The 26,283-nt window shown below is 33.3% G+C and overlaps 2 protein-coding genes and 2 long non-coding RNA genes across 8 annotated transcripts; 2 read left to right on the top strand and 2 right to left on the bottom strand.

The window, feature by feature from the left end:
- The first annotated feature begins 234 nt into the window (after positions 1-234).
- On the top strand, positions 235-7,938 carry NKAIN (sodium/potassium-transporting ATPase subunit beta-1-interacting protein). 2 transcript variants are annotated; one of them, XM_086906619.1, is made up of 6 exons: positions 235-447; positions 1,269-1,406; positions 1,485-1,565; positions 1,645-1,836; positions 1,925-1,985; positions 6,828-7,938. In XM_086906619.1, the coding sequence occupies exons 1-6, from the start codon at positions 394-396 to the stop codon at positions 7,649-7,651; spliced, it is 1,350 nt and encodes a 449-aa protein (XP_086762745.1). In that variant the 5' UTR covers positions 235-393; the 3' UTR covers positions 7,652-7,938. The 2 variants fall into 2 exon arrangements, with proteins under 2 accessions (XP_086762745.1, XP_086762753.1); XM_086906627.1 differs by lacking the exon at positions 6,828-7,938 and adding an exon at positions 2,788-3,543.
- On the bottom strand, positions 973-6,821 carry LOC147658804 (uncharacterized). The gene is made up of 2 exons (XR_015291695.1): positions 3,620-6,821; positions 973-1,404 (listed from the first exon to the last, which is right to left on the bottom strand). It is a non-coding gene; the product is annotated as an uncharacterized LOC147658804 (long non-coding RNA).
- A 4,618-nt stretch (positions 7,939-12,556) lies between the features above and the next one.
- GLS (glutaminase) lies at positions 12,557-23,860 on the top strand. Of its 4 annotated transcripts, none has more exons than XM_003690195.4 (12): positions 12,557-12,840; positions 14,424-14,521; positions 18,816-18,851; positions 19,918-20,017; positions 20,105-20,247; positions 20,342-20,715; positions 20,911-21,191; positions 21,289-21,465; positions 21,596-21,756; positions 22,249-22,374; positions 22,486-22,626; positions 22,765-23,860. In XM_003690195.4, exons 1-12 carry the CDS (start codon positions 12,748-12,750, stop codon positions 22,946-22,948), a joined length of 1,914 nt encoding a protein of 637 aa, XP_003690243.2. In that variant the 5' UTR covers positions 12,557-12,747; the 3' UTR covers positions 22,949-23,860. The 4 variants fall into 4 exon arrangements, with proteins under 4 accessions (XP_003690243.2, XP_012347217.2, XP_012347237.1 ...); XM_012491763.3 differs by having other exon boundaries at positions 22,231-22,374; XM_012491783.3 differs by lacking the exons at positions 12,557-12,840; positions 14,424-14,521; positions 18,816-18,851 and adding an exon at positions 16,279-16,475 and having other exon boundaries at positions 22,231-22,374.
- On the bottom strand, positions 22,054-25,228 carry LOC147658803 (uncharacterized). Its single transcript, XR_015291689.1, has 3 exons — positions 25,002-25,228; positions 22,438-22,616; positions 22,054-22,379 (listed from the first exon to the last, which is right to left on the bottom strand). It is a non-coding gene; the product is annotated as an uncharacterized LOC147658803 (long non-coding RNA).
- Between the last annotated feature and the right edge of the window lie 1,055 nt (positions 25,229-26,283).

Below are 26,283 nucleotides of genomic sequence, written 5' to 3'. Positions count from 1 at the left end.
AATTTTGTTAAAATCTTGTTAGATTTGTATAAAAGTTATCTATTATTTCTCGTAAAATATACACGTTATAAATTATTAAACAAGATTTTAATATTTAATATTGATAATTAATATTCAGCTTGAAAAGAACAATTAAATTTTTATTTTAAATTTGAAATTGCCGCTATGTTGTCATCGTCTTTGTCACCGTTACTGTGAGCAGCACTGTGCAGTATGATGCATGTCACTTGCACTAGTCGATCGTGAGAAAGGGACGGAACAAGTGTCGTGGGAATATGGCGGCGCATTAGAACATGCCACAGTGATGCAGTTAACGCGCAACAAGATCGTTCATATCAAGTGACCAAAGAAACCGTGGCCTCGCACGCTAAAACATCCGTCTGGCCAAATGACATGGGAATTTGTAATCGAAGGCATTTCCTATTGACAATATGCATCTTACAACTCGTGAGTGTCATCGAAAGAAAAATGTTTTATTTCCCGATAAAGGAAATTGTCATCATCCTGTGACACGCTCAATTCTCATTTTTCTTGCGCTGACTCATAGCTTGATATTCTCACGAAAAGATTTGATTGCTGGAAAGATTTTAATTATTAAATATTTTCTAAGAATTAAAATATATTACGTTGCGGTTTGTTACGCGTAAACGAACCGTACGATTTGAACGATTTTATCGACGATATCAGACCTCGATGAAACAATTACACTTGCTCGATTATCGCATCGCTTTATCGATCCATGGGTCGCGTGGTTTATCTTTGTAAAATAGAAATCCTCGAATAGAAACTGGGCGATCCATTTAACATCCGCTTTTACTACTTACTTTCTAAGCGCTTTCTTGTCGATTAGCGTCAATAAAATTCTACATTGCATTACGAAGATGTTTTTTGCAAATTAAAAAATTCAATTGATAAGAAATGAAATGCAATAGATGCAAACACAATACGTTAATAAAATTTATAGATTCAATGTTATTGAGTAATTATTTTTATTAATTTGGCTTTAATAAATTAAAAATTTAAATAATCGAAATAATGGATCATTATTTAAAATAAGTTTTTTACTTAAAAGCAAGCAAAATAATGAAATGGTTCATGGAACATTCATATTTAGAACATTAGATTAATTGGGTATTTAGAACACAGAGTAATTGATATAGATTAAGAACATAGGCAAAATAGAGTTGACAGAAATTAAAGAGATTAATATTAAGATATTTTTAATTATTTTATTAAATTTAAGTAGAATTGTTAATTTCTGTTTGTAGATCACTACAGTAGAACGTCAGGTCTTCGACTTTCTGGGCTTTATGTGGGCCCCGATACTGGTCAATTTCTTTAACATTATATTTGTAATCTTAGGATTTTTTGGGGCTTTTCAGTATAGACCAAAATATATTATATCTGTAAGTGCAATTTTATTTTAATTAATATCTCTTATACAATAGATAAGGATAATTATCTTTATATTAAACTTATTTCAGTACTGTATATGGAATACACTATGGTTAGGATGGAATATATTTATGATATGTTTCTATCTTAATGTAGGTGTATTGGATAAAGTAAGTGTTAATTTTTTATATAATTTTTTTTTTTTAATTTAATTTTCAATTTTTAATTTATATGTAATTAATTTTTCAGAATAGTGATATTTTAAATCTTGGTACTGGTAGTTTTTCTTGGTGGCATGTCAATGGACCAGGTTGCAAAGCTATTTATGATGTTACTGAACCAGAATTATTTCGACCTGCCCGACCTACAAATGTAACAGATTGTGTACTAGATTATGAAATAGTTGAAATTTTACACGCATCTACTCAATGCATCTTAGGTGTAAGTTATCAATTTTTAAAATTTACCGTATCATAATTTATCATATATTAATTATAACATTTAAAATAATACTTTTCTTTTATTCCAGTTTATTGCAATAGTTGGTGGTATTTATCTAAGTAAAGTTTTTTTGGAGGAAGATGATAGCTGTAAGTATAAAACTCATAGACCTTTTTTTTTCCTTTATTAATTATCAATTAGTATAAATCAAACTAGAGATAAGAATTAGTTTGCAGAATGAGAATTTTATTTTGAATCTCATAATATCATTCTGTGGTAAATTTTATTCTGGTATCGGTAAATGAGATCTAGGAACAATATTCTAAACTTTATTCTTCATTTTTATAAAATCAAAAAAGAAAAACGTGCAATGATAAATCTTTTTACCATAAAGATCGTATCAAAATAACAAAACAATAAAAAATGTTTTTCTATGGAAAAAAATTATGGTAAATTATCCTGGGTATTTTTTTCTTTTTTTTTTCTTTTTAATTAAGTAAGTTTAAGATTTATTATTGCTTGAAAAAAGGGTTGTCGGTTACAGTTGATTTCATTGGTGGATTTGATCCTCCACTTTGGTAAGTGCTTTGCCTGATTCATGGTTGCACGCATTTGCTCCTTTTTTTTAAAGCACGAAGTAAAATAGTTTCTTTCATACGCACCTATTTATTATTCTCGTTATTCATCGACTCTTTTGCGAATGTATCGTAAAATAACTTCTATCGGGCTTGGAATTTATAAATAATATTACGCGAATCCATTTCTGATTTCATTGATACAGCATGTTGCAAAATAGATAAAAAAAATTATAACATTGGTCATGTTGAAACGAAACTTAAGTATCAAGTATACTACCATCTAAGTTCTAATTCTATTCAAAAAGAATTACTAAGCTCATGCCACAGACAATAAAATTCGATCTAATGCAATCGATTCTACGTCATATTTCAGTTGACTTTGTGGGAGGTGATGACTTTGGGTTGGCAGGCCACACGCCGTTGCATCCTATGTACGTTAGCTACTCGGCTCTTCCATCACCTGCCCACCCTCACAAAAATTCCGCTCAAAATTACCCCGCAGGCACAGCTAGCTCTCATCAATCCGTTTGTCACGATACCAGCTTCCCAAAGCATAACGATAAAACGTTTAACAGCTCTGGACGAAGTAAATGTAGCTTCAGAAACGACACGATCAAAACTGATCGAACCAATCTGTCCAATCGCGATTTGAAGTACGTTGATTACTCGAACGACTATTCAAATCCATTGGATCATTTGCAAAGGCCTGTGTCCCCTTATGACGAGTACGATTCGTTGGACAGTGCTGCCAAATTAAAATATCAGAAAAACAAATTGTATTATCCGCACTCGTCCAAGTATAGTCCCGTTGCATCACCGCGTGTCAAGTCTCGACCTGCCGCTGCAAAGCAAAATAAAGCCTCCAACAAGCCTAGAGTCTTTATCGATCATGTTCGCGAACAACCGATGAGGTCGTTTTATTCTGATCCAAGATTGGCAATTGAAAATCAACAGAACGTGAATGACCAAGAGAAACAGAATAGGTCTAAAAGAGACAGTAGACCTTTATCTTTATATGCCAGTAATTTTTAGATTATTAGGAATCAGAGAATTATTGTAGTTATTATTTTATTTTATTTTTTTTAAATATATTTTTAATCGATTCGAGGTTTGACTCGTTTTAAAAATATTTTCAGAAGATATTAATACCACTATTTAAAACCAGTAACTTAACCTTAAATAATTATATGTTATAATTTTTCTACCTTGCGTTTCTATCTTGATCTTATTTTTCGCAAAATTTTTCATTTGTCACAATTTCGTTTTAAAATCGTATCGAGAAAAGACTTTTCTTTTTATCACTATTACTAGGACGACGTACAATGTCGGCCTCAAATCGATTAGAAGAGCATATGGACTGAGGTTATATATTCTATTTTTTTTTTTTTTTTTTTTTTTTTTTTACTCTCTTTAATTCGAAGATGTAACATAGAATTCCTATCCTTGCCAAATAGATAGAACGATTAGAGAGTAGTTAGTTTAGGTTAGTAGTGCTTTCTCCGATCGATTTCTTCTCGTTTAGTCTAAAGAGAATATTTTTTTTAAATCAACTTTTTTAAATATCACAGTAACGCGTAATGATTTTTGCCGTTTCTTCTCTTCAAAATATTTCGATCACGTTTCCCTCTAACGTGGAATATATACATATATATATATATAATGTGTGTTCAGTAGCATTTGCTTTCGTGTTCATATTAATTCTTTTTCCTTTTTTTTTTTTTTTTTTTTTTTTTTAACTTACATTTGCTCATAAATATTTCGATATACGATTTGTATCGTAACAATGCATTTTTATATCGATACATGCACTGTGATACGTATATAGAATGTTATGAATCGTGTTATTTGAAAATGTTTTATTCGAGCTTTTTATATATATATATATATAAATATATATATCGTTGTAACTTTGAAAAATTGTGTTCGATAGAAGAGTTTTTGATATTGATATAACGAAATATCACATTTTAAAACGTAAAATGTAGCATGAATGGATGATTGTACGTTGTATTCGTAAAATTTTCACGTAGAGCTGTTTCTTTTCCTTTTTCAATGTATCTATTTTTTTTTTTTTTTTTTCCTCTTGTTATACGAATGGTACTTATTATTAGAATTTCTTTAATGATGCGCGGTAGCCTGGCTTATATGAGATGATAGCATCTTTCGATAGAAATCTTTAGACTGCATTAAAATTAGCTTGTAGCATCGCGACACGAGGAAGTTTATACCTTGTTCATACTTTATATGTAAGGTGCTGCGAAACGTTTCTTCATTTCAACGAATGTGTCTCTGAATGTTTGTGGTAAATGCATGCTAGTACTTGTTTTTTTCCCTTTTTTTTTTTTTTTTTTTCCTCTCTCTCACGGTTCTTAAGTTCGACGGAACATGCATTTTTATTTTATATTTTCCCCATTCTTTTCGAACGACGATCGCGTACTTTTTTTTTTTTTTTCTTTTCTTTGCATTCTTGTTAGAATATAACACGTGCAAGTGAAAATTTGTATGATATCGCGTACACGAAGTATACTACTTCCGACATTCCATGGATCGATTAACGAAGGATGTGTTAACCACAGATGGTAAAGTGAATTCTGAAGTGACAAAAAAAAAAAAAAAAAAAAAGGACAGACAACCTTTATAATATCGAAATGTATAGAATATTTTGATGAACTTGGTAGCTCGAGGTCCGTTCGAAGATAAAAAAAAGAAAAAAAAAGTCCAATTACGAAAGTGATGAGTAAAAGAAATTTAACGAGGCGAAACGAATCGCGTTGAAGTGAAAAAAAAGTAGTTTCAGCAGAGAAGGGAGGGAGGGGGGGGGGGAATTCCGCTTATTCGCCCCTTTACGTTTCAAACGGATGTAAAACGAAAAAAAAAAAAAAAATACGAATCTATTATCTGTTTACAATAATTTGACGAACAGTTCGATCGACTTGTTAATGTTGTAGATCGCGGGTTGCGCACAATGATCGATCGATGAAATACTTAATGCGATCCGATAATAGACAATAATTATAGACGATCGTGTACGCAACATGTTCTCAGAATTGTACGGAAAAAGAATTATACACGTTTTGTCGACGAGCGAATCGAATCCTGAACACGCTACGTAATTTTTATTAACATCCAGGTACATATATATATATATCGATTACAATAGAGCAGATACTATGCCAATACCTATATAATAATAATAATAATAATAATAATAATACATTTTTCTCATCATATCTGATTGGACTTGGAAGAAGATCTTGTTTCGTTTTGTGACGCACAGTTTGCGCGTGTTGAAATTAATGCCTTCGCTCAAGTGTAATTTCATGTTGGATATCTTTACAACGAATCTATGTGTACTTATTCCCAAAATTATGTTGTATTCGATTCGATTCGAATTAATATTCAGACATATAAATTGCTCATTGAACGAACAAGTTGTACATATACTTACGTAATTTATTTTATAAGCGTTATGAAAGAGGTTTTCATCATCATATATATATATATATATATAATAATGTTTCAAATCGAATTATTTATATTATGTTAACGAGTCACTTCAGATAAGGTTGTCGACAATGTATGTGTGTGTGTGTGTGTGTAGTGGTAGAGACAATCGAAGATTTCTTTTTTTTTTTTTTTTTTTTTTTTTTTTTTCCCTTCCTTCCCTTTGTCGAAGCTTGTACAGTAGTGTCGTTTTTTTTTCAATGTACTTTCGTTTAAGGCCGTAGATTTTAATTTTATAATTTATTTTACTGTATTATATAATTTACCTTTGGTGCAGTTTCATTGGCGACAATAAACGTGCAATGCCTACTACTTGCTTGCTTTTTTATTTATTAACCCCCATTCTATTCTTTCACTCCTTCTCTCTAACTAATTCTCCTCCTGGTGGAATTTTTCTTTCATGGATTTTCGGGGAACTATCTTTTTTTTATTATTATTATTATTATTATTTTCAGTGTTTTTTTTTTTTTTTTTTGTCTCTCGATCGATACTTCTTCTTAAACGTTAAATGTCAAACGGTTAATCTCGTCGAGAGGATCTGACCGATCAAATTATCGTGTTGTAAAATCGTCGTTAATTCTAATATTAATCGAAATCTCGTAAATTTGGAAATCGTTCTTACGCATGCATGTAAGAATTCGACCCCTTCTCTCACCTCGTACAGCTGAGGATTTGTATTAATAACGATCTCTTAACAGTTACACCACTCGAAAGTGCGTATCTCGTCAGTTTGCGCTTGGCATAAGAACAAATATGAAACGTCGAGGATGTTTGCGAAAAAAAATGATTACTCAGAGTAACCTTTCACTCGCTCGATCGATATTATCCAAGCGCGAACTCGATCGATATTATCCCCCCTTATCGACACTCTGCTAACCGTTTCCTCCCCTTTTTTGTCTCTGAACGCAGCCCAAGCTAAACGGAAGAAGAAGCAGCCCAGGCCGCTGTACAGTATCGAGTACTCGCAGCCGGAGCCAGCGATCCACGACGACAGCGTGTCCCCAAAGCCGATGACTCCTCGAAGGGTGAAGAGGAGGTCGGTGATCTCGCGGGACGGGACGAGGAGGTCGAGCAGAAGGAGCTCGGTGAGGCAGTCGCGCAGGAAGAACCCCGTGAACAGGATCATGGACCACCAGGAGAGCCTGTACGCGAACACAACGGCCAGCAATCTGACGAATCAGAACGTGAACTCGTTGTCGCAAGGCACCCTAAACTACGACCGTATTTCGATGAGTTGGGACAGGGACAGGAACTCGAACTGGCAGCCGGAGGCCGTGAACATGGCCGTGTCGACCCCGACCTTGTGGAATCACCATCACCACCACCACCATCATCATCACAATAATCATCCCTCGAACCAGGATTCGTCGGCCAACAATTACTCGAACTCGAGCGGCAACTGCACGGCGTCTGGCCAGAGTTATCCCAACTGGGATGCGAACAGCTCGACCAGGAATCTCACCGACAATTGGCAGCCGAGCGAGTTGAGCCCGATGCAGTGGCAAGGGCAGAGCAACCCCACCTTCCAGCAGACAAGCACCCAGAGCTTGAACTCTGGCGAGGATTTGGACGAGATTTACAATAACAGGCCGGCGAGCGCCAGGTCGAGTTACAGCAATTATCACGGGGTGAGGGCGACGCCCCAGGTCCCCAACAGGAGCGATATCGTCAGGCAGAGCCAGAGACAGTTCGTTCTCAGCGGGCCTCCCGCTTATCAGGACACCGTGATATGAAGAGATCGAGGGGATATTCGGGGAGAGACCTGCTCGATCTTTTCTTCGGATCGAGTTATAGTCGTTGGAGATTCGTTGTTGTTTCTCATTTTTCAAGTAGCTTTTTTTAACCCTTTCGCTACGGACGTCTTTCCCACCAAAAATGTGTACGGTGCTCGAGAAAGATCGTCAGCGGCCGTGTTCATGCCTCTCATGCTGCAATCCGAGTTGCTTTGACGGTTTATTGTGAAAAAAAAAAAAAAAAACTGATGATAAAAACAAAATATCGATAATACGTTTCTAGAGAATGATAATCCAATCATATCATACATGGTATCTCAATTACATCTTATGCAGAGCGACTATAATAAGTAGAGCAAATATACCTCTTGGCATCATCTTATGCAGAGCGATTATAGTCATCCATAGTACCTCAATGACATCTGGAGAACGATTATAGCAAGCTGAGCGACTATAGTGGTCCATACTACTTTAGTGGCATCTTGTGCAAAGTCGCCTGTAATATCTCAATGGCATCTTATGCAGAGCAACTATAGTAAGTAGAGCGATTATAGTCGCTCGTAGTACCTCTTGGCATCATCTTATGCAGAGCGACTATAGTTGGTCATAGCACCTCGATGACATCTTATGCAAAGCGACTATAGTCACTCTTAATACTTTAATGGCATCTTGAGCAGAACGATTATAGTCGTCCGTAGTACTTCGGTGGCATATTAAGCAGAGCGACTATAGTCGTCTATAGTATTTTAATGGTATCTTATGCAAAGGGACTATAATCATCCTTAGTATTTTAATGGCATCTTGTGCAGAACGATTATCGTCCGTAGTACTTCGGTGGCATATTAAGCAGAGCGACTATAGTCGTCTATAGTATTTTAATGGTATCTTGTGTAAAACGATTATAGTACTTCGATGGCATATTAAGCAGAGTGACTGTAGTCGCCTGTACTACTTTAATGGTATCGTATGCAGAGCGATTATAGTCGCCTGTAGTACTTCAGTGGTATCTTATGCAGAGCGATTATAGTCGCCTGTAGTACTTTAATGATATCTTATGCAGAGCGATTGTAGTCGCTCGTAATCTCACTGGCATCTTATGCAGAGCGACTATAGTCGCCCTTAGTATTTTAATGCCATCTTGTGCAGAACGATTATAGTCGCCCGTAATATTTCGATGGCATATTAAACAGAGCGATTGTAGTCGCCTATAGTACTTTAATGGCATCTTATTCAGAGTGACTATAATCGCCCTTAGTACTTTAATGATATCTTATGCAGAGCGACTATAGTCGTTTGTAATCTTACTAGTAGCATCTTTTGCAGAGCGACTATAGTCGCTCGTAATCTTACTGGCATCTTTTGCAGAGCGACTATAATCGCTCGTAGTAGCGAAAGGGTTAAATACAAGTCTGGTTGTTTCGAGGAGAGAAGGAGTAAATATTAAACGTCCAATTCGAACGTGAGTCTCTACTTTTTTTTTCTTTTTTTTTTTATAATAACTTTAATAGTTACTATATTCTTGTACCGTGTAATTGTTAAGGGAAGTATCTGTTCGTACTTCTTCGATCGATTTCAAGCTTTACTCGATGTGACATAAGGGGATGCAATTTTCTGCATCTTGTATTAATTCTTTGCGAAAGATCTCTCTCTCTCTCTCTCTCTCTCTCTCTCTCTCTCTCTCTCTCTCTCTCTCTCTCTCTCTCTCTCTCTCTCTCTCTCTCTCTCTCTCTCTCTCTCTCTCTCTCTCTCTCTCTCTCTCTCTCTCTCTCTCTCTCTCTCTCTCTCTCTGGCAATTTATTAACCATCGGAGAGATTTCGCTTTCGTATTTTCGCGATCTCGTAGCGACGATCTACACGTTTTTTAAGCTTCGCCTTTTTATCTCAGGACGTTCGTTCAATTTTTTTTTTTGATAAAAAGTATCTCTTCTATATTTCGCAATATATTCGATAAAAAAAAAAAAGAAAAATTACATCTTTTATATGTATGAGAAAAAAAGTTGACGCTTTACACACACACACACACACACACACACACACCGATATTACGACGAGTATTCGTTGATATACTTTTAGAAACTTCTTTTTTTCTACACGACAATTTTTAATCGTATCTATATCTACGATTAACTATTTTTCCAGAAAGATATCTGTAAATATTCATCTACGATCACGATCATCCTTATTTATATACACTTTTACTTTTCTCAAGCCTTTTTAAAAAAATGGAACGTTTATACAATATTTTAGAAAGAGACATTTACATTTACAATTATAATTTTTTCTAAGCCGTATTTTTGAGAAATGAAACTTCAATGGCGCACGCCATTCGTATTTTGTAATAGTCTTCCAGGAGGACGGAGGGGAAGTTGTTATAAAAAAAAAAAAAAAAAAAAAAAAAAATGGAATTTTTCGGTGACCAATTTCATAGTAAAAAAAAAAAAAAAAAAAAGATAGAAATTTGAAAAAGAGCAATCGATATGCTTTGGTCGCTGGACAAATTCGTAAATGTTGTTTAAACGCTCTGAGCATGACAAGTGCAATAAGAGATATTTTTTCACGTGGAAAATCAAAATGTACTGCGTCGATGATATAGGGACGTGTGAAATGGAAACCAAAGTATTAAACATCGATGTAAGTTAATGTAATACTCGTAATACTTTTTTTTTTTTCTTTTTTTGTAATGAGTGAGTGAAAAAAGAAAAAACTGCCTCAACTCTTTTCGCCGACTGTCGTACAATCTAGGTTTAATTGATTAATTAATTAATTGATTAGGCGATCGACTTACTCCGATCTTTCTTTAAGTACTTAATACTTAACTTTGTTACTCGACAAATATCTCCAAATATCTTCGTTTTCGTTCATCGATCATGTAGTTCTCTATTATTAGTTATTTAAGGCTACAATTATTATGTTAAGGTTAATTCAACGAATAGTTCGATGAACAGGGTATTGATTTTTCTTTTTTGTAAAAAATTTTAACGTTAAGTTTGTCCAAGCTTATTATTATTATTATTATACAACGATTGTCTCTTGATTTGAACTTTTTTTTTTTTTTTTTCACAATCAATAGAGACGATATTAGATACGAATATTTTTGTAGAAATTTTACACGAATCTACTATGATACCGTGCAATGGAAAATACGAAATAAGCAAGAATCGTTGAATCGAGTTGTTGAAATCATCATCGTGTTTTATACTACATTTTTTTTTTTTTTTGAAAAGATCAAGATTAATCTCGAGTGTTGTACAAATTTTTCTGTCCAAATTAAAATTTGAAATTTCTTCTCCTTCCTTTGCACAGTATTACAATTGTATAATTGTATACTCTATTTATATTGTTAAGCGAAATGTATATTAAGTATACGTTTAAGTTTAAAGGCAGCTACGTTTAATCGATTAAACGAAGACACGTAAGGCTCAAATACCACCAGCTTGTACTTATATTGTTTTTGATTATTCACGCTCAGGATTATACACGATTTATTATCGTTTGTAACGTTTTTACTATTCACCATTGTACAATTGTAACACGAAGCAATAAATTGCAAGACAATAAACGAAAAATAATTCAGATTCAATTCGGGTAGAAATTTCCTTTTCTTCGATTCGTTGATGATAAATGTTTCGCATGTTACGTGTGTTCTATCGAAACTGCATACTTTTCAGAACGAGATAAGAGGAAAAGTAGATGTAATAAAGTCTCTGGAAAGCTTTCGAGTTTTATCTAGATTAAACAAGGAACAGTTTGTCAGTAATGAAAAGAGATACATTTTTACGCGCGTTGTAATAGATATTGATTTCGATTGAAGTGATTCGAAAAGGAAAGAATGCTATCGAGCAATGGGAAGAAGAAAATTTAAATCTCTAGTTGCTTTTACACAAAGTAATTTCAAAGCACTCGTTAAAATCTACAGTTAAGCGCCATTTTTATTTTTAGCATATCTTCTCTTAAGGGTAGCAAAATGTTCTCTAATTTTTTCTAATTAAAAATTCTGAATAATATTTTACATCTCGACGCAACTCACGAATGAATCAGTGTTTATCAAAGATTTTCAAAAAGAAAATGGAAATCTTTTCAGAAAAGTCAAGTTCCAACTACAAAGGACCCTTCCACCCTTCCAAGATCCACGAGCTGAACTCACGAAAAATATTGTAAATGATACAACTCACGAACAATGGAAATTTTCTTAAAAATCATCTTCCATGCAAGAACTTCAACAAAAATTGACGATTATCAAAGATTTTGAAAAAAATAGAAAGACTTTCCACGAACAAAGAATTTATCCTTTGATTTTTCTATAAAACTCACAAGGAAAACGAAACAAATTTTAAATGACGTCTCGCACCATCTACGAATTAATCAAAAAAAATGGAAACCTCTCTAAAATCCATACAAAGAATCTATCCTTCTGTAAAACACTTCCACTTACTGAAGCCACCAAATTTTAAAAGTAAGTTCGAATCAAAAATGAAACGAAAAAAAATGAAAACCTTTCATAAAAAGAATCTATCCTATAAAATTCACGAGAAGAAATGGAAATCTGTTCACAAAAATCAGCTTCTACGCAAACAATTTATCCTTCATTCTATAAAACCCACGAAACCACAAAATTTTAAGCGCGATCACACTTCGAATCACGAATGAAAAAAAAAAAATGGAAAAACCTCTTCAGAAAAATCAGTATTATCCTTCATCCTATAAAATTCACAAAGATGAAAAAAACCTCAAAAGATCTAAACTCTCCTAAAAAAAAAAAAATCTATAAACTCGATGCAACAACGTTCCTCCAGAGGCGAGAGTGTCGCGGTCTGTCGTGAATTTCAATGCCGCCTCGAACTCGCGCATGTGCCCTATTCGCCGGCTTCTTTCCCTGCGCCGCCGTACGCGACCCTTTCTCGTCTCAGTACCTCGTTAGTTATTGCCGGGACGTCGAGGGTCTCTCGCGTCGCCGCCACACGTCGCTCGTGCTTGTGCCGAAAGATAACAAATAGTCCGCCTTTCGCCTCTCCCCTTCGCATCCATCCACTCCTTTCTCGATCGTTACAATTCGATCGAACATCGAATTCGAGGCAAGATCGCGGATCTCAACCCGAATGAACCGCGAGGCGATCGTCAGGGGTGTGAGGATGCTGAAGATCGTCAAGGCTGGCTCGAACGGATTACGAAAGCTGCACACGAGCAATAAGGTGCGTGGAACGGCGGAACCATCTCTCCACGCTGTCTCTCTCTCTCTCTCTCTCTCTCTCGTCACGGATTTCGGTGTTCTCTCGGACTTTATCGATTGGACAGCTCGGTTTAGAGGATTGGATAGGATTTTCGAATAGGAGGAGAGTTACATCGATTTCATCATTCTCTTCGTTTCCTTGTTGTTGTTGTTGGTGGATATTTGTTCGCAGAGAAGTGGAAGAAGGATTGTTTGATTTTCCTTTTCTTTCTTTTATGAAAAATTTCTTTCGAAGTTCTTCTTTCGAAGGAAGAAGGATTCGTTAGATTTTTAGGATAAAAGAAGCACGTTGCGGGGAGGAGGATTTGTTGATTAGACGTTGAATCGTGGTTTAATATCGTGGCGTTTCTTCTCTCGAGGAAGAATCGTCGCTGATTGATCAATCGAGGGAACGAATCTAAATGAAAGAGTGGGAAGGAAATAACAATTTTTTTGTATAAACTCTTAGAAAGAGATATATCAGTGTTGAATAAAATACGATCGAAACGCCTTGGAATCTAATTATATAACATCACATTTTTGTTCTCTTGAGATATTGAATTTTTTGATGGAACAGAAAAAGAAAATGATATTCTGTACGTGCATATTAAACGCAGTTCAAGGGAAAGGTATCGATCACGTCAAGAGTGGACTCGGTACAGCGTGTCCACGTGGGTGGCGACAATGGCCCATTTCAGCGACAGAAATATTCGAACGTGCTACTCGTGGACGGAATTTGTATTAACGTTTCGCATAAATTAACGGATTCGTTCGATAATGAATTGTTCGATATTATTTATACGCAACAATCGATGCAATCTCATACTTTCTTCGTTCGAAATTGAAGAAAATTTTACTATAATTCTTCCAAATTCCAAATTCTATGAAGTGTTTGAAATGATGAATTTTAAAAAAGATAATAAAATTAACGATTAACGATAAAAATATTCGAATTGTAACATCTAAAAAGAGCAATGTTAAACGAAAAGAGAATTTCATTTATACGAGAAATATATCGAATAATCTCTTTACCTTTGAGATTCAACTCTTCTCTTCTCGTTAAGATTTTAAGATCCGACACGTGGTGGGTTTCGGCTTAGAGGAGTTGATTCATCAAAGGATCAATACGGAAATTGCCTGGCAACCGGCGTTTCTCACCCCTCGCCACCTTTTTACCGACCGAAATTCGTTCATCGATCGTTGGACCGGTTATTAGAAAGGAAGGAACTGCTCTTTGTCTCGATCGACCCCTTTTCCACGGGGTTGGAGGGAGGAGGATAAGCCCCTTTTTTCAAGGACAACGAAGTTGCGAGAAAGAAACGGAGGGATCTCTGAATGCTAAAACTTTTTTAGAAAAAGAAAAAGGGATATTTGTATCACGATATTTTGTATTCCTTTCTTTTTCTTTTTTTTTATATCGATCGATATTATTCATAGACGAGAGACCTGGAAAAAACCTGATAAAAATTATCATTGATTCTCGAAACAAAAACTCGCCTAATCGATAACAATTGTAACACACTGAGAAGACACTCTCTGATCAGTTTCTTCTAATTCTACTTTCAGAGACGAGCCGCTGTACCAGCGTCGAAGAAGCTGGGAACCATAAAATACTTGGACGCCGCTTTCGGAAGTGCCTTAGAATTAGAACGAGCCCAAACGCGGTAATTAATTCCACTTTTCATCGGATTTTCGTCTCTCGACGAGAGAAAATAGCGATTCGACGTATTATTCGATTCGCACGTATCAAAAAACGAACGAATCGTACGTTTGCTCGATCGTCTAAAGTGCCGCGACGCGTTTGTCTCTTTATTACGAGGCCGCCGAGCAACACGATCCGGCAAGGTGTCCCATTACCCGATCGCCAATTACTCGACTCTCGAATTTCGCCTGCCTCTCGACCGCGAGAGGAAAATTGCGACGTTCGAAAGATCGAGAAAATTCGAGATCTCCTCCTTGCCCGAGGCACAACCGATCGACGTCGACATCTTGCTTGCCGAGATTAAAGAGAATTTAATTTTCCCGCTTTTTTTTAATCGGATAATTTTGAGATGGCGACAAGTTGACTCGATTTTCAAATAATAATAATAATCGAAAAAGATTTCAAGATTTTTTTGTAATTTTTCAATCCAATTTCGCGAATTTAATTTTCTTTTCGAATTAGTCGGCGACAAGTTGATTCAAGTAATAATAATCGTTGTTTCGATATCCTTTACGATATGAAAAAAATTTCAAGATTTTCAATTTTTCAATTCAATTTCGCGAATTTAATTTTCCCGCTTCTTTTCGATCGATCGGATAATTTTGAGATGGAGAAAATAGGCGACAAGTTGATTCGACTTTTAAATAATAATAATAATCGAAAAAGATTTCAAGATTTTTTTGTAATTTTTCAATCCAATTTCGCGAATTTAATTTTCCCGCTTCTTTTCGATCAATCGGATAATTTTGAGATGGAGAAAATAGGCGACAAGTTAACTCGACTTTTAAATAATAATAATAATCGAAAAAGATTTCAAGATTTTCAATTTTTCAATTCAATTTCGCGAATTTAATTTTCCCGCTTCTTTTCGATCGATCGGATAATTTTAAACGGACGACAAGTTGATTCAAATAATAATAATCGTTACTTCGATATCCTCTCTTGCAAAAGATTTCAAGATTTGTAATTTTCAAATTCAATTCCCCCCTCCCTTCAACTCGCAATTTGGAATAAAATTTAAACAATTATCGCGAAACGAAAAGATTTTTTTGGAATCGTATTACGATTATTGGATTTTCGAAGCGATCGATGGGGACAAGAAGCGGGTGGGGGAGGATGCGGCTCTCCGCGCTCAAGAGACGGATGATTGCATAATTGAAGCGTAATGGAAGCGAGCGGAGTCGGAGCAGTTGACGCCACGCCGATCAATGGCGGTGTACAACAATCTCCGCGGATGTTTATTAATTTCCTTTCGTTTAAATGGGGAGGGGGGAGGAGGAAAAAAGGCGATCGTTTCTAACAATAAAGAAATAGATACGGCTAAATGGGGCACAATGGAGAGCCAATAAATTCAAAGTAATCGATACTGACGGTTCTCACAATCGGTTTCTGTTCGTGGAATTGTTAATTGTAATCCTCTCGCGAAGGGGAAAGAGGAAGGGAAGCCCTCTCTCTTTCTCTTTATCTGTCTGTCGATCCTCTCCGTTCAAATTTTCGCTTCATTTCGATCTATAAAATCGTGTTTCTTTCCTTTTCTATTCTCTTCTTCTCTTCTCCCCCTTTTTCTTTGTCGAAACGAAGCGAGGAGAGAGTAACGCGATCGAGATTGAGAACCTCGAGACATCCGACCCCACGGGTGTGCAATAATTTATCGAGTAATTTATCGATGCCGATTTAAACGCGGAAAGATACGTCCCTTCGTTCACAACTTCGACTTTCGAGAGAATGATCCTTGGGCGGAAACAGGAAGCGCGTTGAAACAGGGATAAAGGTTGGATAAAGCTTCTTCTTATCGGTTGAGAAGAATCGATGAACGATCAGTGGCCGATCTCTTGTTCGAGAAGGAGGACAATGGACAGCTTCGATCTCGGCGAATCGTTCGTGGAGTGTTCTAATTTTCGTAAATGGTATTTCCGGTAAGAATTCGATTATATAATCGATATAAATCGCGCTTATCGTATTTTTTATTTTCAATTTTCGTAAATAGTGTTCGTATATGATTTTCTATTTTCAATTTTCGTTCGAATTTTCGTAAATTGAATTACACGATACAAATTATAAAAATCACGATTCTCTTGTTCATATACAATTTTCTATTTTCGTGAATGGTACTTTCGATAAGAATTATAATATACGAACATAGCTATGAGTTATAAAAATCATGCTTGTCCAATTTTCTATTTTCAATTTTCAATATTCGTTCTAATTTTCGTAAATTGAATTACACGATACAAATTATAAAAATCACGATTCTCTTGTTCATATACAATTTTCTATTTTTAATTTTCAATTAAAGAATTATATTATACGAACATAGCTATGAGTTATAAAAATCATGCTTGTCCAATTTTCTATTTTCAATTTTCAATTTTCGTTCTAATTTTCGTAAATTGAATTACACGATACAAATTATAAAAATCACGATTCTCTTGTTCATATACAATTTTCTATTTTTAATTTTCAATTAAAGAATTATATTATACGAACATAGCTATGAGTTATAAAAATCATGCTTGTCCAATTTTCTATTTTCAATTTTCAATTTTCGTTCTAATTTTCGTAAATTGAATTACACGATACAAATTATAAAAATCACGATTCTCTTGTTCATATACAATTTTCTATTTTTAATTTTCAATTTTCGTGAATGGTACTTCCGATAAAAATTGAACTATACGATACGAAGTTATAAAAATCATGCTTGTCCAATTTTCTATTTTCAATTTTCAATTTTTGTTTTAATTTTCATAAATGGTATTCGTATATGAAGTACAAAAATCACGCTTATCGTATCCAATTTTCAATTTTCAATTTTCATTATAATTTTCGCAAATGGTATATGAATTAGAAAAATCACGCTTATCGTATCCAATTTTCTTTTTTTCTATTTTCAATTTTCAATTTTCGTTTTAATTTTCATAAATATAACAATCACGCTTATCGTATCCAATTTTCTATTTTCAATTTTCATTATAATTTTCGTAAATGGTATTTCCGGTAAGAATTGAATCATACGATATGAATTATAAAAATCACGCTTATCTTGTTATCGTATCCGTGTATGAATAGCGTAGAATCGAAATCGAAATAGTTTTTTTTTTTTTTTTTTTTTTTTTAATACAAATCAAGAAGTGTTCCTTGTGACTTGGAAGAAAAATAATACTTAATCTTAAACGTTTCTTTGCAGGAGTTCTTTACGTTTCGACAATATTGTGCAATGTATATTATTTGCATCATTAGTTAAGTTAAATTACGAAACTTTTATCACCAACCTCTCCAAGTTTTAATGGCTCTAATTCACTGTCTAATCAACTGTTTACTCGCGATATATTAGCATATTACGTTTACTCTTGATGAATCATATATATACATATATATTCATCTCACATTTTTCTTCTCTAACGAAATAAAATCGATCACGATCTAATCACGATTGAATTATAATTCCCTCCTTAAACATCTTCGCTTTGAACCGAGAGTTCAAATACTTTTCCTCCTTACAGACTCTATTTTACAGTTACTTGATATTTGTCATCCTGTGTATTTCGTTAGATGTGATATTTTATCACAAATATCGTTTACGAAAAAAATTTAGTTGAAACGCGACGTTAAAATATAAAATGAGACGGCAGGGAGAAAAGATTGTGAATTGCTTGTTTGCGATTATCCAATTTACCCAAGTGATTTGTCGCCACCGTTTATTTGAACGTTTCGTAATGCGAAATTACATTTTCAATTTCTATCCCGTCCCGGTTCGATATTTTTGGACCGAGTTTTCTCGCGTTCGAGTGGGGTCGTCGCTGATTTTCCCTACCCTCGTATAAAAGCGCGTTTCCTCCTCGTCTTATTCACTGTTGTTGAGCAAGTTGTGCATCACATTGGAAAAACGTCTAAATCCAAGACCGTTAGACTCTCTTTTCTTTAAACGACGACACTTTCGATTCTGTTTTATCAACGCTCGGTAAATAAAAAAATAATCGATCGTGTTCGAGTTGTTTCGCAATCGAAAATCGAAAAATCGAAAGATGGTTGTGCCTTGCGTAAAGGTGGATGATCAACCGTACGATGATTCGGAGATAGTGCCGATGAATTATTTCGACGATTCTCAATATTATTCGCTTAGAACGAAAATCGTGTACACGATCTGGTTGGAGAAGAATAGCGAAAGTTCTAAACAGATACTGGCGCGTTTTCTTAGGTAAATAAAATCCATTGATCTATCCACTTAACTTTCTTCTTTGTTTCTGTTTTTACAGCGAGTACAGCTTCATTCATGACAGCCATTACATGTAGTGAGTACCGTGTAATTATGTTGTTGTCGGCAATTAGTAAATTATCTCTTTTTCTTCTAAATTGTTGCTGGATTTATTTATTTTTTTTTCTCTCACTTTTTGACAAAGTGACGATAGATATTTTTGTTTCTTTTTTGTTATTTTAAATACTTTAGAGAGTATATTTAAATAAGCATAGAACCGTGATAAGCTTCTTGGTGATAATATTCTGCAATGTGATGTAACGTGATATTGAGTATGAATAAAAGTAATATTTAAGTAATTTTTGTCCATTTGGTTCACAAAGTATCACGTGACAATTCGTTGATGTCCAACGTTATCATTATTATTATTAGATTCTACGTTTTAATACGTATTTTAATATGGGATTGAAATTGTGGAAAGTTAACAGGTTTTCTTGAGAAACCTTGTATCCAAATCCTTAGACTCTTATTATATTATACGATAATATTTCCTTGAAATGTAGAATAACACTTTTAATGTATATTTAAATTCTATCTATTCATCTATTGATCTAACTAGTTTTCGTTATTGCTTGCGAGTAAAGTAAGTACATCGTTCGATTAACACGTCAAATGCACGTCATTAGTCAGATGACAATACGAGTTCAATTAAATTCGATTTATCCAAGAAGGAAGTTTTTTCCGCTTCATGGATATCTCGTTAATGCGAATATTGGCATGATTCCAAATTTGTGTAGAGTTATGTATACATTGTATTATTTATAGTTGCATGTTAGAATTATGTTTTCCACGTATGGTAGTGATAAAGCTAAAAATAGACATAAAATCAATTTGTTATTTAATGTAAGGTGCAAATTGCATGCCACAACACTTAGAATGAATATAAATAGAGACACGAGTAGCACAATTCTACAATATCCTGTTATATTTAGTGTGAACGATGATATAATCAGAAGAACAAACAATTGTCATTCATCAACGATATCTTCCTTTCTAATATATTGCATTTTAGACTCCTGTCTTAAGAATTTCGTTTGTCAATTGAAGAGAAATTAAATATTACACAAATAACGTGTAAACAAATCCAACCAATTTATTTCTAGTACTAGAGATCAAGATCAGGCGACGAATGCGGAAGATGTCCTCTTTGATATGTTCAAAAACGAAGATACCGGTCTTCTGGCGGTGGGCAAATTTTTGGCAGTGAGTAGCCAGCCTCGAAATTTCGTATCAGCTTCATCTCCTGCAAATTTGATTGAATGTTAAAATTATTTTTTTACGCGTTTCCAGGCTTTGAGGACTACCGGTTTGCGAAACGACGACCCCAGACTCCAAGAATTCACGGATAACTTGAGGAAGGAACATCTGAAGACTGGGGGTCACGAAGGTGTATCTCACGAGACGCAAAAATTGAGCAGAGATCAATTCAGAAGGTAGCTAACTTCCAAAGAATTGAAAAATTTTGAAAAAATGTTTAAATCCTCTTCGATATAAAATAGAATAATTTTTTTTTTAATTACGCTACAGAATTATAAATCCGAACATAGTGCTGATCTCGCGGGCATTCAGACACCAATTCATTATACCCGATTGGTCGGGTTTCACCAAGCACATAGAGGACTTCTATTGGAAATGCAAGTCGAACTCGGAGGGCAAGGTCGCTTCCTATATACCACAACTGGCAAGGATGAATCCGGATTATTGGGGCGTTTCCGTTTGCACGATCGATGGGCAGAGATTCAGCATCGGCGACACATCGATCCCATTTACCTTGCAGAGTTGCAGCAAGCCTCTGACGTATGCGATCGCTTTGGACAGGCTGGGACAGGAAGTGGTCCATCAGTATGTCGGCCAGGAACCGTCTGGACGCAACTTCAACGAGCTGGTGTTGGATTACAACAGTACGTTTTAGGTTATTCTACAAATACGTAGTGTTTTATATGTTTAATTTGACAAATTTTAACAAATTCGCGTGGCAATCGAGAAATAATTAGTTATTTTCTTAATTTCAGTTAGTTTCAGTTCGCTTTGAACTGAAAATTTTTGTACCGTTTTTAATTTTGTCGCGCTATTTTTATACATTCGTGATTGTTTAGAGAAACCCCATAATCCGATGATCAACGCTGGCGCAATCCTAGTCTGTTCTCTCTTAAAGTCACTGATCAAGCCTGAAATGACTTTAGCCGAAAAATTCGACTTCACGATGAATTATTTTAAGAGGCTGGCAGGTGGGGAAAATATGGGCTTCAACAACGCTGTATTTTTATCGGAACGAGAAGCGGCTGACAGAAATTACGCGCTTGGATTTTACATGAGGGAGTACAATTGTTATCCCGATAAATCAAATTTGAGAGAGATCATGGATTTCTATTTTCAGGTAAAATTTTTTTCCTTTGTTTCTCTCTTTCTCTCTCTCTCTTTTTCTTTTACGAAAGAGTATAATATTAAACGAACGAACGTGTTTTCCTGTACAGTGCTGCTCCATGGAGGCTAATTGCGACACGATGGCAGTGATGGCAGCCACTCTGGCTAACGGTGGCATTTGTCCCATAACCGAAGAAAAAGTTCTAAAGCCTGACAGTGTTCGAGATGTTTTAAGTTTGATGCACAGCTGTGGAATGTACGATTATAGCGGCCAATTTGCATTCAAGGTGATATTCCACACAAATAAATATTTTAATTTGATTTAAAAATTCAGAATAATCATTCTTATCCGTTGCTTTCTGTAATTACTTTCTGATTATACATTAATTAATATCGAACGAAAATTCGAATATATAGGTTGGCATCCCAGCGAAGTCGGGAGTGTCGGGAAGTCTTCTGGTAGTGATACCAAACGTGATGGGCATTTGCACATGGTCACCACCATTGGATCCCCTCGGAAATTCCTGCAGAGGTGTCCAATTTTGCGAGGAACTCGTCTCCGAGTTTAATTTTCATAGGTACATTCAATGCTATTTACATTCGTTTAGCGTGCTTGCATAGATGCAGCTACAGACATTTACAATTAGTTAGGTTATGCGCACTAACTATGATCACAAAAGAAACAATTAGAAACAATTTTTTCATATATATATATATATAAAAAGAAATGAAATGTTATTAGCTGCAATCACACTTAGCAAAAATCCAAATTTTTAGATGTCCACTTAGATATTTATATATATATTTATACATTTTTTTTTTTTAATTATCGTTGCTGCAAAGTGCTAACTTTGAATCACGAAAACAATAATAACTCACATTAATCAAACTGTTTATTCTCCCTCCTTTGCTTTTCTCACAACTCCTGCTACAAACACAACACCTGCACGAATATACCTGAACAAATACATTCTGCCTATTACTCTCTCTTCTTTACATCGTCTGTGTTCATTGGTTTCCCGTCGTTTTCCATCCCGTCCCGATTAGTGTAGCACCTACTATGATCACAGGTACGACAACTTGAAGCACGCGACTAATAAAAAAGATCCGAGAAGACACAAATACGAGACCAAAGGGCTGTCAATCGTTAACCTTTTGTTCAGCGCGGCCAGTGGCGATGTCACAGCGATGAGAAGGTATTCTGAAAATAATTTATTTGATCTACAATATTCTCAATAGTTTCAATATTATTAATTTACAGTGAAATTGTTCGAATTAAATCTTATTGTTATTAATTCAATTCTCAGGCATCGATTGAGTGGTATGGATATGACATTGTCGGATTACGATGGTAGGACAGCTTTGCATTTAGCTGCCAGTGAGGGACATCTAGATTGTGTCGAATTTCTTATCGAGCAGTGTGCAGTTCCTCACGATCCTAAGGACAGGTAAATTATTCTCTTTCTTATTATCCTTAAATCCTGCAGAAATCAAGAAATTTATTTATTTGAAAAAAAAATATATATTATAATTATGTATAAATGATATATAATGTATCTGGTACGCTATTTTCTAAAATATTTTAGGTGGGGAAAAAGGCCGATCGATGAAGCAGAAACATTTGGACATATGCAAGTAGTGGAATATCTGAATAATTACGCTTTGGCCCGAAAAACTGAAATAGAAAATGAAGAAAAGGAGAATAACAATAATGATGAAAGGAATTCTCGAACAGTCGCGGAATCTGCAATTCAAACGCCGTTACCATAAGATTATTGCGGCATTAGATAGGATATTTATTTTTGGGAAGATAAACGGTACGATGATTGATTGAACAGAAATGGTACGCGTGATATAATTGTAACAAAAAAAAAAGGACGGAGAGATCTCGAGATCACGGTGAATCGACTATTTTCTTACAAATATCATATCTTATATGGCTGATTTAATTCATTTTTACGATTAGAAGTATCAATTTGCAAATCTAGAAACAATTTTCTATAACTCTGTTACCTTTAGATACTTTAAATTATATCAGATGTGTAAATTACGAATAAAAGAGATTATTTGAGATCATTTGCGATGATCAGTTTAATTTTATTTAATCAATTTTTTGGAAATTATGATTTTTCAAATTTATTTACACATCTGATATTTGTAGACGTTTCTTTTTTTTTTTTGTGTATGTTTTAATTCTTTCATTTTTTTGGACAATGTATGTGTGTGCATGGATTTTAAAAAATGTATATGAATAATTTGTTCTAGTATTTTGGTTATTTTCTTCTTTTTTATTTAAATAATAGAGAAGAACATAGCATTAAAAAATCTCTAACATTAAAAACTTTATTCTTTTACGAGATAGCAAGGATTTAAGTGAGAAATGGCCAAGTATTTACATTCAGGGTAATTTTACATGATTTAGTTAATACTTACGATAGGATATATTTCATTATTTTTTTTGTAATGTACTTACACGTAGGTGCTATGCGCTTAGATATCAATTTAGATTCTGAATGATTGAACGGAGAAGGATAATATGTTTAATTATTTTCTAGTGTTCTTTCGTTTACGTAATACTCGTTCCTACGAATATCCATGATAGAAGAATTTGCGATATTATGAATTCTTAATTTGTATATTCTATTTTCATAAAATATAAAGACCACGTATGATTTGATATTATATTAATATATTAAACAGATCTTTCTCAAAATTTTAAGAATATTGATGATAACGTTATCTATGATTACTTACTTTTTTTTTATCCTTTATAGATTTTTCATTTATTTTTCAAATAATTTACTTTTATTTGAAAATTATTGAATTGTTTCTCGTTAACTACTAAAATAATAAAAATCAAAAACTCTACAAAAATAGGTATACATCTTTCTTATGTGGTCTTTAATGATTTAGCGTATTTTGAAGCAACCGTAACTGTGATTCTCCGTGTCCTATGCATAAAATGCATTAGTCAATGAAACAGAAATCGCGAATCTTTAATGGATAAAAAAGAAAATCGAGAAAAAATCGGAAATGTTTTCTGTTTCCTGTATTCAATGTGCTTTTTAATCTTCTTCAATCCTTTATTTAGAAAGATTTTATAAACTATGCTATTTAATATCTCTTAATCTTAATCTTAAAGGAGATTGATTTTTCTATAAATTATCTACTTCATAAATTAATTAAATTTTGAATATTGCCGAATAAGAAATTCGTGTCAATATCACATTTCGTCAATTACCTCGAAATTTGCCTTAAAGTCGACGAAAAAATTGTAATTATACAAAGTATATAGCAGAAAACTTTCCAAACTTTATTTCGTATTTTTCTCTTTATTCCTATTCATTATGTTAAGATATATTCTGAGCGAAAATGTATGTATATATATAAAAATTGCAAAAACAGGGATAATTTTTGTGAATTTTTGAAAAACAGAATGCATGTTTCATCAAAAGAGAATTTTCATTAACGATTTTCTAGTTAATATCATCTTAAGTGTGTTATATAAATTCCTGCCAAATAGGATTGTTTAAAATTTTTAATTAAAATTTTCGATTCTTCTATATTTTTTACTTACCGATTTTGTTTTTAATTTGGAATAATTTCAGTATATGTAACATATCAATATTTTGCATCTAATTAATAAAAAATATTTGAAATCACAAATGTTAAAAAAAATTAGGTTAGCATAAATACATACAATCAATATAATAAATTAATCAGAATTAGAAGAAAAAGATTAAGATGAATTCATTTAATGAATAAAAATGAAAAAAAAAACAATTAATATTTAGAGGAATCATAAATATTTCAAAAATTTCACCTTCACAATGTCAATCAAGATCTGAATTTTCCGTCATTTGAATGTTTCGAAACGTCCAACTAAATAATCTTATTTCAAATATCTGACATGTATCAGAATATTCTTCCAATGAACTAAAGACAATAAAGATATACTATGATACTGAAAAAATATTTATGATGGCTTTTACTTTTAATTAACGAATTTATTTTTATCAGACTAATACAAGTTAAAAATTAACAGAATATATATTATAATATCTTTTTCGTATTTTCGATTGAAGTTTAGATAAAAATAGACAATAATTTTTATCGACATAACATTCATTAGTACTTGATCGAATTATATTTTATATTCTTATTTTTATAACAATATAAACGAGAAATATAAATTGTTTGTATTGTTTGTAGAAATGTTTTACACTGTATTGATTTATAATCTATGATATCTATTAATTAAAAAATGTTGGAAGAAATAACTCGTACATTTCCATAATTGTAAGTTACTTCAGAAATAAATATTTCAAAAAAATATTTCCTGTTTCTTTTTTTCCATTGTTTTAATGAATTTAAATAATTCTTCATATGCATTTTAAATAATAAACAATCTACGTATTCTGTTTTTTCTTTCTATTAACACGATATTAATTTTGAATCTCGAATTGTATTTACATCTTTACTATATTACTAGCAAGATGTCGACACTTTCGCCGTTATGAATCGATTTTCGATCTGTTGATTGCAATTATTTAAAATTAAATATATATAAAATTTTACATATGATAAAATTAAAAGATAAAAGGAATTTTTTATTTGCATAATAATTTAATATTTTTCTTTTTCATAAATTATTCAATCAATATGAAATATCAATTTACATAAATTTAAATATATAAAATATATAATTTGAAATAGTTTCTTATTCATTTTTTATATGTTTTATTTATATTATCGCAAAGCTTACAAATTTCATTATTTCGAATATAATTAATTTTAATTAATTCTCTCCTAAAATTATCAATTATTTCGAATATAGTCAAAATTTATTTATCTTGTAATGTGATATACGATCAATTATTTTTTAAAATTATAATTTAAACTAAAAATTATCTTTCGCATTAAATAAGTAATATTTAAAAAAAAATTTAACAAACTGATATTCTTTTACATTGAATTTAGAATGATATTTTTCAAATATAATTCATATTTGATTGTTCAATTCATATATTTATACATATATTTTTTTTTCTCTCTTAATTATAATTCAACTTGAAATAGATATATATATATTGTTTGATAACAAG

Source organism: Apis florea, unplaced genomic scaffold (assembly GCF_048593485.1).
Source record: "Apis florea isolate Af1SG1 unplaced genomic scaffold, ASM4859348v1 contig_1615_pilon, whole genome shotgun sequence".
Classification (NCBI taxonomy): Eukaryota; Metazoa; Arthropoda; class Insecta; order Hymenoptera; family Apidae; genus Apis; species Apis florea.
This window is presented reverse-complemented; position numbering and strand designations above follow the sequence as displayed.

What these genes read in the sequence shown, in the direction of transcription:
- NKAIN (XM_086906619.1), top strand. Translation starts at nt 394, where the DNA reads ATGGGAATTTGTAATCGAAGGCATTTCCTATTGACAATATGCATCTTA. An exon ending in GACCAAAATATATTATATCT is followed by an intron (nt 1,407 to 1,484) that starts GTAAGTGCAATT and finishes AACTTATTTCAG; the next exon opens with TACTGTATATGGAATACACT. An exon ending in TTTGGAGGAAGATGATAGCT is followed by an intron (nt 1,986 to 6,827) that starts GTAAGTATAAAA and finishes CTCTGAACGCAG; the next exon opens with CCCAAGCTAAACGGAAGAAG.
- GLS (XM_012491763.3), top strand. Translation starts at nt 12,748, where the DNA reads ATGAACCGCGAGGCGATCGTCAGGGGTGTGAGGATGCTGAAGATCGTC. An exon ending in TCATGGATTTCTATTTTCAG is followed by an intron (nt 21,192 to 21,288) that starts GTAAAATTTTTT and finishes TTTCCTGTACAG; the next exon opens with TGCTGCTCCATGGAGGCTAA. An exon ending in GATGTCACAGCGATGAGAAG is followed by an intron (nt 22,375 to 22,485) that starts GTATTCTGAAAA and finishes TTCAATTCTCAG; the next exon opens with GCATCGATTGAGTGGTATGG.